This window comes from Anoplopoma fimbria, chromosome 10, assembly GCF_027596085.1.
Source record: "Anoplopoma fimbria isolate UVic2021 breed Golden Eagle Sablefish chromosome 10, Afim_UVic_2022, whole genome shotgun sequence".
Taxonomy (NCBI): domain Eukaryota; kingdom Metazoa; phylum Chordata; class Actinopteri; order Perciformes; family Anoplopomatidae; genus Anoplopoma; species Anoplopoma fimbria.
The window spans coordinates 2,592,477-2,604,722 of NC_072458.1; the positions used below are offsets into that span (position 1 = coordinate 2,592,477).

At 42.2% G+C, this 12,246-nt stretch overlaps 1 protein-coding gene across 2 annotated transcripts; it reads left to right on the forward strand.

The window, feature by feature from the left end:
- The first annotated feature begins 406 nt into the window (after positions 1–406).
- On the forward strand, positions 407–12,227 carry sgce (sarcoglycan, epsilon). 2 transcript variants are annotated; one of them, XM_054606121.1, is made up of 11 exons: positions 407–546; positions 5,908–6,030; positions 6,314–6,471; positions 6,978–7,050; positions 8,160–8,358; positions 8,926–9,088; positions 9,267–9,481; positions 9,980–10,006; positions 10,476–10,664; positions 11,072–11,115; positions 11,816–12,227. In XM_054606121.1, exons 1-11 carry the CDS (start codon positions 504–506, stop codon positions 11,830–11,832), a joined length of 1,251 nt encoding a protein of 416 aa, XP_054462096.1. In that variant the 5' UTR covers positions 407–503; the 3' UTR covers positions 11,833–12,227. The 2 variants fall into 2 exon arrangements, with proteins under 2 accessions (XP_054462096.1, XP_054462097.1); XM_054606122.1 differs by lacking the exon at positions 9,980–10,006.
- The last annotated feature ends 19 nt before the right edge of the window (positions 12,228–12,246 follow it).

Below are 12,246 nucleotides of genomic sequence, written 5' to 3' on the forward strand. Positions count from 1 at the left end.
TGTGTAGGCCACGTGCGTGAGTCCGTCTTTACTTAACCGCTGATCCAAAATTGAGAGCCATTATCAACAAAAACATCAAGCTGACGGTCTGAACTTTTTATCAAAGAAGCCTCTATTAAATGTGGGAATTTCACAAACAATAAAGATGCTTTCAGTGAACTACAATGTGACATTGACATGAAGAACAGAAATAGAGAAGAAAAAAAGCAGCAGTCACTTGTATTTCATATACAGGCAATTTAAATCACAGTTTATTCAACCAGAAACATTTTCTGCTATTCTGACTCACACTGTGTGTTTTTTTGCCCTTTTTTATTTTTTTATTTTTTTTACCAGACAACCATCTTTTTCCATCCAGATGTTCAGCCAATGAGAAGTCCAGTGAAGGAGGGAAGGAGGCGGAGGAAGGAAGGAATGCTGCAGGATGCTTATTATCATGGCTGTCAAACCCAGTGGCGACTAGACCAAAAAAAACACCCGATTTTGATGCGAGATTCTCGAGGATGATGTGCGACATGTCCGCAGCAGCTGTCCTGGTGTGGCTCGGTACGTATCGACTCAGAACCGGAGGAAGAGATCCGGGTGATGCGGTACCGTTAGCTAGGTAGCTAGCTCGTTAGCATGTGTGGCTACTGGGCTCATTTTTTCCCCAAGAGGCTGAGGAGGAGACATGGAAAAATGGCTAACAATAGTATTATTATATATTATATATATCATATTCAACGTGACTGTACTGTTCAATACATCTCCAACGATGCATGTAATATGTTATATCTTGTTATGTTTCTATTTATTCATTCAGCTTTAATAAAACAGCATATTTCCTGGTGTGCAGGCCCATGCTTACATGTAGACCTGTAGGTGTGTTATGAATGCATAATTAAGCAGGTTACCTTTAATTACACTGATACATTTGTTACAGCTGATTGTCTCTGGTGACGTTACACATATTGACATCAGTTGCCAGTTTATTAGGTGCATGTACAGTACCAGTCAAAACAGCTGAAAACACCTTCTCATTCAGTGGTTTTTCTTTATTTGTATTTTTTTCTACATTGTAGATTAATATTGAAGACATCCAAACTATGAAGGAACACATATGGAATTATGTGGTAAACAAACAAATGCTCAACAAACCAGAATATGTTTTATATTTTAGCTTCTTCAAAGTAGTTGAATGAGAAGGTGTGTCCAAACTTTTGACTGGTACTATATATATATTTATATTTTTTATTTTTATATATTTATATATATATTATTATTTTTATATTTTTATATATATATATATATATATATAGTACCAGTAGTTTGGACACACCTTCTCATTCAATGTTTTTTCTTTATATATAGATTAATATTGAAGACATCCAAACTATGAATATATGGAATTATAAACAAACAAATGCTCAACAAACCAGTCAAAAGTTTGGACTGGTACACCTTCTCATTCAATATTTTTTTTATTTATTTTTTATTTTTTTCTACATTGTAGATTAATATTGAAGACATCCAAACTATGAAGGAACACATATGGAATTATGTGGTAAACAAACAAATGCTCAACAAACCAGAATATGTTTTATATTTTAGATTCTTCAAAGTAGTTGAATGAGAAGGTGTGTCCAAACTTTTGACTGGTACTGTAGATAAAACTATTACAACAGCCTTGAAATGACTCTCCTACCTTAATAAAGGTTATAATGTTAGTGTTTTGATGTAAGTAAGTCATAATGGTATCACCCATTAATTAAACAAATCTGCCTACTATCACTTTAGCAATACAGCAGGAATTAAAAGAATCAAGTCAAAATATTGTGTCCACGCTTTGATTTAGCGCTACAACAATCTGTTGATTATTTTATTGATTAATCCATTATTTATTGAACCCCCCAAAAATCAGAAAAAAGTAATAAATGCGCATTATAATTTCCAGCAACCCAAGAAAAGATACAAATGTTGTTTTTTTTTACGAAAACCGAAAGACATTAAGTTTACTGTCATATGAGACAAATAAAAACATAAATTCCTCACGCATGAGAAGCTCTCAGTTTCTACGCACCACATAACACACAACCAGGAAACTTGAGTTTACTCAGGCTTGATTTAACTTTTCAGTTTGCCACTGTTTTTGTATTAAGTTATTAACGCAGACTTAAATGTCTGAGCTTCAATCCACTTGAATATTCATTTCTAAAACCAGAATAAAGTGAACATTCATGAGTATATCTACAAGTAGGCTTTGCAGCTCAGCTGATGTATTAGACTGCATTTGTTTCATCTACTGTGCGGCTGTGGCACATGAGGTAGAGCGCTTGACCCGCAACCACAAGGTCGGTGGTTCTACAGGCAACATGCCGAGGTGTCCTTGAGCGAGACACCTAACCCCAAAATTGCTCCCCGGGCGCTTCATTGCAGGGATGGGTCAAATGCAGAGAACCGAATTTCCCCACTGTGGGACTAATAAAGCCTTAATTATTACTACCTAATAAACTGGCAACAAACCTAATGTATAGCTCAGACCGCCGTTGAGAAAAAAACACTTGTTCCATTCATGCTTGTATTCATTGATCCAATAGTTTACATTGTGCATGCCTATGATGTCAAACACACCGCTTTCCTTGAGAGAAATGGAGCCCATATGGAGCGATCTATGGGCTGGAAGCAGAGAACAGCCCTGTACAGAGACGGTGAGTGGGTGTGTGCAGTGGTGCACTTCATGTGTTGACCCGCTGTTCCCTCCCCTGTCATAACACAGTGACACGCTCAACTGGTTTCCCATTAATACTGGCATTATTGTTTTCAGTTGTGTGCCGACCCACAGACTTGGCCCACTTACATTTGCTATAACAGTAGTATACCGAATTTAAAGTGTGTCTAAACCTGGTCTTTGCTGGAATTAGAATGTATCCTTAATCATTAACTGTGAGACAAAGGTCTATATCTTCTGTTTAACATAATACTGGTCGTTTATGGCGCTGAGTCAACATTGTGGATGACAGAACTGCACAACAATCGGTTAAGACAAATGAGTGATTAACTTACCTTTATAGAGCACTAGAAGACTGAGCTGGCTGTTTCATGTCCACTCTTGTCCTTAACTTCAGCCTTCTGCTCGTTGTGACACCGACTACTTTCACTTCCAGGTCTGCGTTAAGAACAACGAGTCTCAAACTCATCCGGGGTGGAATACCAAAGCTGCGGTCCAAACAGTAGCAATCCTTGTTGCTGAAGCTTCCCCGCTAAACACCAAAGAAGCACATGCATCCTCCTGACCCCGGACAACATGCACATACGCAGCTGATTCGGCAGAACTAAAGGAGATCCCTCCCTTGCTTCTGCCTCAGCTAGCTAAAGGCTTCTGTTAGCTAGAGCCATTAGAGGACAAGGGTGGTTTATTCTCTTGCCGTTGCCAATGGCATTTTAAGGCATCACTCCAGAGACTTCAGCCAGTCCAAGGTCAGCCAGGAAAGGCTTACAATCTGGTTAGACATTTCCACCCCCCCAAGGCCTGTCAGTGATTTATTAACAATAAATGTATAATTATGTATGATGTATAGAGAATACTAGGATGCTGGTGTGTATATTAGCCCAGTTATCATGGAAGTGCAGCTTGTTGTGTGCATCAGCATGCACTTGTCTGTCTCTACATTCGCCCTGCAGCGGGAGCCGCCAGGTTAGTCTTCAGTGGTCGCTCAGGTATTAACTTTAATTGGTGATGTATTATGTGCTGCAGGAGTGCTGCGGTCTATCATCTCGAGAAGGCCTGGCAGAAAGTCAGCACGCCGCAAATAAGCAGATCTGATGCTATTAGTAGAGCTTCAGCGTAGCTTAGTTAGTGATCTTTACTTACACTGGCTGCTGTCTGAATGGAAGTGACTGCATTCAAAGGTGAGGGGGAAACACAGGCGAGACTGGCTAACATGAAGGCTGCCGCTTGTTGTTGAATCAAAGCTTTAATGTTGATTGGCCAAAACACGTCTCAAATCCCATAGGTCATCTCCTACTCCTCAGACCATTAGGTGAGACCAGGCCATCTGGGCTCCCTTGTTTGTCTCATCTGTGGACGTGCCACAAATGTTTATACCACATCCAGTTGGTCTCTGAGCAGAAAATGAGACTAGCCGGTACTTGACCTTGACCAGGAGTGTGTGACTGTGGTCCTTTGTGTGTGTGAAGAATTGATGAGGCCCAACGGGCGTCGGGTAATAGAAAACGAGCGAGCGCATTCAGAGTGGGATTTGCAGATCGACTCAAGTCGTCGCTGAGGGCGCCGCTGGTGTGCTGAACTTGAATGAGGTTTTATTCTCAGTCTGTGAATAACCTAGATCCTCGTGTCATGGGTGCAGTAGTAGCAGGAGAGAGAGGCTATGGCGTGGATTAGTCATGCACAGGCGGTTCCCTCAATCTGCTCTTGGAGAGAGATGTGGTGGATATAATAACCTCAGGTTTCTTTAAGTAACACCGCATTCAAGGGCCGCTAAATGCTATTGATTGTATCTAGCTGTGACGGAGTCCTTGGGGATTTCTGACATATGGCCAGTTCAGCGTCTCTGGTTGTGGCCACAGATGTAGCCCAGTTTAACTTGCATACGGGACCGTTTTATTAAACGTCCTGCAGCTCATCAGCGCGCTTAGATTGCAGTTAGGCAATTTTGTCTCGTAGATGTGGACTTCCTTAGTAATCTGCAGCTTACTGTGTCACCTAATCTTCTATAACCCCTTTGTGCACCCTAGTAATAGATAACGCTTAACAACCGAAGATCACATACTGACTTCCTCTTTCATGAACACGGATTAAAATGTAAATCCTGCTTTATTACTCTGTTCAGGAGAGACTCGCCTTGGAAATCAGCTTCTGTTCAAGGAGAGGGGTCAGAGTACAGTAGTAGAGGCCCACTGTATGTTATGACACTGAAGGTAGTTATATAAGTTTGATGTATGCTAGTGGAAAGATAAAGCAGGAGATAAACAATAGGGAAAATCTGCGACATTTTGTCAGCGGGAAGGCAGACACACTCAGCTTTCTTATGCCTCGCTACTTAATGTGTCTCGAGTTGTGTGTCTGCAGGCGAAAGCAGTTCAAACTATCTCGCAATCTCACTATCTCTCATCTCGATCCTTCTTCTCTTCCTCCTTGTACACTGTCTCCCATGGTGATTAAAAAACAAGTTCCCACCCACTGAGGGAGAGAGAGAGAGAGAGAGAGAGGGAAAGTGAGAAAAGAAAAACGCTGCGCAAAAATACGTAGAGGGTTCAACGAAGACAAGTGGGCAAAAGAAGAGGAAATAGTTCAAGGGAAATATGCAAAGAGAAAGAGAGGGCTTTTGCAAATCACCTCCAGCCTTACATTGTGTAAACTTTTGTTAACGGGCTGCCATTTTCTTAGCAATGCCCCTCACAAATAAAGACTACATGTTTGTGTTTGAAATGGAGTGGGGCTAAACAAAGAGCATAATAGATAAAGAGTGGGAGGAGGGCATGGAAACATCTCTGTGCAGTGTACTTAGTGCTGATTTTACCCAGAGAACCGCGGCTCCTTGGCCCTAAAACTCATTGTTTTGCTTTAGCAGCTTGCTCTTATGTTATTTTTTTTTAATAAGTCGAGTTTACGCCTTCATGCTTGGTTGTTTCTGCACTGCATCCTCATGTGAAGTAACCGCCTTTACATTTAAGAGAATGTAGATGCAAAGCAAGAAAAGAAGACAAATCTATTATTGTGAGTGGTATTGATTTCGGAGCTGTAGGAGGTTAGCAGGCGCTTGTAACAAATGTTTGCTTTATTAACGCCTTCTCTTCTTTTCCAATTAGTTCTGCTGGCAGGTCATTAATCATAAAAAAAAAGTTGAAAACGTTCTGCTTTCAGGAGCTAATTTTGTTCTATTGTTTTTCTAAAAATCTTTGTTTCAGTGGTCACCATCTTGTCAAGATCACATGCAGATCGTAACGTCTACCCATCTGCAGGAGTGCTGTTCGTCCATGTTCTGGAGAGAGAGCACTTCAAAGGAGAGTTTCCTCCCTACCCAAAGTCAGGTACAACACCGGCACATTTAAACATTGTGCGCTGATTAATAGTGCTGACATTTCTGATTATCTAAATGACTAAAACATTTGTACATTTACAACGTTGGCGCAGTCATTGTATATATGCAGCAGCGCAACGTCCATTTATCATATTTCACTTGCAGAAAATGCTTAGCTGCTGTTGGCAACATATCCACAATTCAGCTAATGGCTCTTAATGTACATTACTAAATTGGTTCTGAACCGTAACAGATCATTGGGTCACCCCTCATTAAGCAGCGCTGCCTTACAGGAGATGCCAGCAGTGACCCGATCACTTTCAACACCAACCTAATGGGCTACCCCGACCGGCCAGGCTGGCTGCGCTACATCCAGAGGACCCAGCACAGCGACGGAGTGCTCTATGGCTCCCCCACCGCAGACCATGTTGGCAGGCCCTCCATCATAGAGGTGGGTGGTTGGACCGCTTTCAAAGTGGAGAGAGGGAAGATGAAGGCATTTGTGCTTTTGTCCAATATGGCAAGGAAGGAAAAGTGTTGCGCAACATGAAAGCAGTAAACTAAAAGAATTTAAATAGAAAACAGTATCACAAATGTGTAGTCTTAACCAGAAGGCACACATGAAGGGAAAGTAGCAGTTACACATTTCAATTGGTTTTACTCCACCCAGCTGATTTGTATGCATGCAGTAGTAGCATAGTCCAATGTTACGCTATGAGTCATCAGACCTAAATTCCATTATGTTTTTTTATGCTTTCTTTGCCCCCCATAAGCTACTGTAGAAATTCTTCTCCCAGAAGGCTTAGCGTTCGCAGCGCCAGCCGCACATGTGCCTCTTTACGCTGTCTCAGTTGGGCACGTCGCCCGCATAGTGTATCTAGCTCAGCCTTGTCCAAAGGGCTGCTGCCATATAAGCTGCACTGATCTGGGCTTAACTTTCACCCCTGTGTGTTGCAGATTACGGCCTATAACAGACGCACTTTCGAGACGGCGCGGCACAACTTGGTCGTAAACATCATGGCCACAGAAGGTAAGAGGTGCCAGCATGAGAGCTTAGAGCAAACAGACTTGATTAAATCTGGAGGACACACTTGAAGGCTGCAATGGACTTCCATGAGGAGAAAACTTCTGTCGACAAGAACATATTGTATAGATCTAACCATGTGTTAAATATATATAATTATAGACAATTATCTATCTGCTGAAGACCCAGTGTTGAGAACATTCATACTATCCATCCATCTTCCGTAACCGCTTATCCAGTTAAGGGTCGCGGGGGTGCTGGAGCCGATCCCAGCTGTCAATGGGCGAAGGCAGGGTTCACCCTGGACAGGTCGCCAGTCTATCACAGGGCAGACATATAGAGACAAACAACCATTCACACTCACATCCACACCTACGGGCAATTTAGAGTCTTCAATTAACCTAAGCTGCATGTCTTTGGACTGTGGGAGGAAGCCGGAGAACCCGGAGAGAACCCACGCTGACACGGGGAGAACATGCAAACTCCACACAGAAGGTTGTCCAGCCCGGGCCCCCCACATTCATACATATATATATATATATATATATATATATATATATATATATATATATACTATAAATACTATAAATAATTATAAGGTTGGCTATCATAAATCAGTATGATATGTTGTGGCTTCTGTAAACACACAGTCCTGTTTTAGTACAGTATGTTACGGTTATAAATTATTACGGTAAATCTGCGGGAAGCAGCCGTTCCTTTGCATCTGAGAGACTGCACCTCACATCTGTGCATCTGTATACAAGCCATGTTTGCACAACATGGCTTGTTGACCGGTCACGGTTCAAGCAGTTCATTATGAACTGAATTGGTCGAACGCGCGGCAGATGTTCGCCGCGCCAACGTGACATCACTCTCCCTTCTGTATGATATCATCTGCCATCTGGCCCCAGAAGGAAACCAAATCATAACAGAGCGCAGCAAACACACCAGCGTCTGCTGGACATACTGGTGGAATCAGTGTCAACTATGCAGCAGTAGTAAAGTATTAATGGTGTCTTAGTCAGCAGAAGACCACTCTAGCTGTCCTCCTGTCTTCTTCTTCCCTCATCCTACTGCCATTCACCTTTTTTTCTCTTCTTCATCCCTTTTCACAGAGTTCCCTCTTCCCTATCAGGCGGAGTTTTACATCAAAAACATGAACGTGGAGGAGATGCTGGCCAGCGAGGTGCTGGGTGACTTCCTGGGAGCGGTGAAGAACGTGTGGCAGCCTGAGCGCCTCAACGCCATCAACATCACCTCGGCGCTGGACCGCGGCGGCCGTGTGCCCCTGCCAATCAACAACCTCAAGGAAGGGTGAGGATTTTGAAGGTTTTGGCTGGACTTGTATTGCAACGGTTGTCAAAATACACACAATGCTTTTCATACTGAGCGAAAGATGATCCAGTTTCAGCTAATTCAGATCATTTTTAAATGATTTAGATATAATTCCTCTTAATAACTCATACACAATAAGCGTGAAGTTTAACAGCCTTAAAGATTCTCTCCACCTCTTCACCTCTCTCTCTCAATCAAACAAATTGCTTATTTTTTTAGCCCACTCACATCCTGCTGACATTTTATTTAATTGGGGCCCTGGGGATCCACAGTTCCCTGTGAATTAGACGAGTACACTCGGCCGTCAGCGCTGACAGATACTGTCAGTTGGTCTAGTTCAGAGGGGAATAGCCCACACGAGCTGCCATAAGTTGTGCATCGAAGATTCATGCTGACGTTTTGGAAGATGAAAGCATGTAGAGCAGTCAGTGGAGGAGAAAACACTCTGACTACTACAAGCATCAGCGTAAACATGTAAAATGAGGCTCCATCTTCTCTTCTCGTCTCTCATGCCTTGTATTCCACTTCCATCCCCCCCCTCCCTAGAGTGTACGTGATGGTTGGCGCTGATGTTCCCTTCTCGTCGTGCCTGCGGGAGGTGGAGAGCCCACATAACCAGCTGCGCTGCAGTCAGGAAATGGAGCCCGCCATCAGCTGTGACAAGAAGTTCAGAGCTCAGTTTGACATTGATTGGTGCAAAATCTCTCTGGTGAGGATTGTCTTGTACAGAGTTCCCTGAATAGAAAACTGCTCTAATGTTGAGGCAAGATGGAAACACGTACACCGCTCTTCTTTGTGCTCCATAAGCAAAGTTTTTCACTTAATGCTGTCAATAAATAAACATATTTTTTCACAAATGCTGAATTAACTACGACTTATTTCTTCAGGTTGACATCAACAAAGTGGTCCCGGTGTACATTACCCGTCCCGACCCGGGCACCGGGATCCTGCCTGAATTCGGGGAATACAACCCCCCCTCTGAGACTCTGATGGGTCGGAACTACTTTTCAGATTTCCTAATCACTCTGGCTGTCCCCTCGGCTGTGGCAGTAGTCCTCTTCTTCATCCTCGGCTACACTATGTGCTGCAGACGGGAAGGGGTGTAAGTGTGCCTGGTCTTATATTTATTTTATGCAGATATTGCACCAGACACCCCAACAGACATTTAAGGAAAGTGCAGAAACTGTTACTTAAGTATATGATAACCAAATGGGAGAGAGGATGGATAGAGTAAGGATATTTAGATAACAGCAATAATCTGGACTGGAATTGCAGCTCGTCATTACCATCTAGTTGTACGGTCCATTTATATTAAGTTCCTCATGAATGTCTGTCACAGCTTTTTGTTAATTCCGTCACGTACATCTTGGTGTTTTGAAGCATAGCCATGGCATCGATAGCCGTTCATCCACGATAAATCCTTTCATCGTTCTCCATCATTTACAGGCTGGGAGAGACGTGCCCCCTTCATTCGCTCAATGTTCCACTCCCCATCACCATTTCCACTCTGTCTTTACCCGACGATCCATTCACGTGTGTGTAGATGTCTCTTTAACTATTAATATTAGTATTTAATTCATCCATTTTGTTTTGTTTCTAGGGAAAAAAGAAACATGCAAACACCAGAGTAAGTGTTTTACCTCTCCTGTGTTTTTTTATTTATTCTTGGTCTGTTTCTGTCCCCTCCCCCCCTCTCTTTGGTTGGCAGTTTTGTCATCTATGTTGTCATTGACGGCTTTCTCATATCCATTCATGTGCTCATTTGTGTGTTGACATCCATTCATTCAATGGGCTGCTCAAAATTCAACGGCCAGAACTAGGTTATATAAACTGTTTAAAACACATAAATCTTGAAGACTAAGAACTTATCTTACACTTTAAGTCAGACGAGGTAAGGAAGTCCCAGCGATAGGTGGAGGGTGGAGGTTACATTGCTGTTGTGCATGCATGAATTGAGTGCAGAGCTCACCATAGCTGATACAAGTGGATTGTATATTCAAAAATATATAAGGGTGTTTCAGGATAAAGTAACACCACCAACCATGATAACACAAGCTACAATATAACGTTCTCCTCACTGCCTCTCCCCTCTCCAGCATCCAGCTGGTTCACCACGGCTCCATCCAGAAGTCCACCAAGGAGCTGCGGAGCATGTCTAAGAACCGGGAGATCTCCTGGCCCCTCTCCACCCTGCCCGTCTTCAACCCAGTCAGCGGCGAGGTGGTGCCGCCCATCCACCCGGACAACTATGAGACCACCAGCATGCCCCTCATGCAGACACAGACGTGAGTTCAGAGATGGTTTGGTTTGGGTGGAGGGAAATGCACGTGTGTAACGCATCACGTGACACAGACGTCTGTGTGCACATGCTCATTAACAAGCATGCAGATGTACGGCTTATAGGCGTCATTATGTAGGGGTAATATAAGTAAAAAACAATACCGTTATTGTCTAGGCTCGTTTCAAGTCCTTCCAACGGCACCGTGTTTACAGCTAAAGCTGCAGCAAGCCAGTCAGTCCTTGAGAAAATAAATACGGCGACAGCTTAAGAGGTTCAAGCTGTCCCATGATTTTTCATAATGGGCTTGAAACTTAGAAAAATGTGATAATACAAGTACAGCACATGATACCAAAGGCTCTTGTAATGTATGTGCATGTCTGTTTACAATAATATAATTGTTAATGATTTCAGGAATCTGCAAAACCAGATTACGATACCACAGCAACGGCCATCAGGTTGGTACTCCCATCATTTCTGTAGTAGTCGAGCACCCTGAATGTGTTATGATGTGAGTGTTTGATTAATAAATATAGATAATTGGATAGGCTTCAGTTACAGGAGCAGATGTCAGAACAACATATAAGCCAGGACTAGATATGATTGAGGTGTTCTGACATACTTCCACATTGAATAGCATGACTCTACACAGACAATAATATTACATTTTTGGTGGTAGTTATTTTTGCTGTGTTGTTAACAACCTCCGTCTGACCTGATCTGCTTAACTGTAAAAACACAAGCATCCAGACTTTATTCAATTGGACACAAATTATTGAGAGATAATAATTTTTGCTATGGCTTCACAAGAAATCAGGCATGAGAGCTTTACTTCCGGTCTAGTGGCGTCTCAACGCCTGCGATTCAGGTGTTGGCGTGTGAGCGCCCTCCTGTGTACATGGTGTGCAGCTGCATGACTTTTCCAGCACTAACCTGCTGCTTCTCTCTGTTCACTGCTAACAAAGGAGAAAGTTATGTCATGTCAACATTTCGAAGGCTAGAGGTAGGTATTCATGCCGATTCAGGAGTTGTTTTTATATTTTATGAAGTTACAATAGCTTCTCTCTTCTGCTTAAAAGGACTGACAGCTTATCAGAATTTCAATGCGATTACTTACCAATAAGGTTTAATGTTGTTTTTTTTTAATCTTCATTGTAGGTAAATGGTATTCCTGAGGAGAGAAAGGTGGCCGAAGCACTGGATTTGTGACCAGAGACGACTGGTGTCAGAGCTGACTCTAATTTCATATCTATATCTTTGTTTTTTCTAACATTTGTGCCAATCTGCATGCCTCAGACGTGTCTTTACAAAGTTTTATCGTTCATATTAATTTACACCTTGAAGAGTGAGTGTGGAAGAGAACAAAAGAGCTTAGCTGATTATAAAAAAAAAAAAGAAACACATTAGAATATTTTGAAATATTTGTAAATGTCAAACTATGTTTGGATTTCTACTTGCTTTGCACAATGAACCTCTTAGAGGAAAAGGGAGTTTTATATGGAAATGCTTTAGTGGTCATGTGTTATTAATTATATGTTATGTGTCACATGATAACAATAAAATCTTTTAAAATAAATTATTTTCACTTT

What these genes read in the sequence shown, in the direction of transcription:
- sgce (XM_054606121.1), top strand. Translation starts at nt 504, where the DNA reads ATGATGTGCGACATGTCCGCAGCAGCTGTCCTGGTGTGGCTCG. An exon ending in ATTGGTGCAAAATCTCTCTG is followed by an intron (nt 9,089 to 9,266) that starts GTGAGGATTGTC and finishes TTATTTCTTCAG; the next exon opens with GTTGACATCAACAAAGTGGT. An exon ending in CCCCTCATGCAGACACAGAC is followed by an intron (nt 10,665 to 11,071) that starts GTGAGTTCAGAG and finishes TAATGATTTCAG; the next exon opens with GAATCTGCAAAACCAGATTA.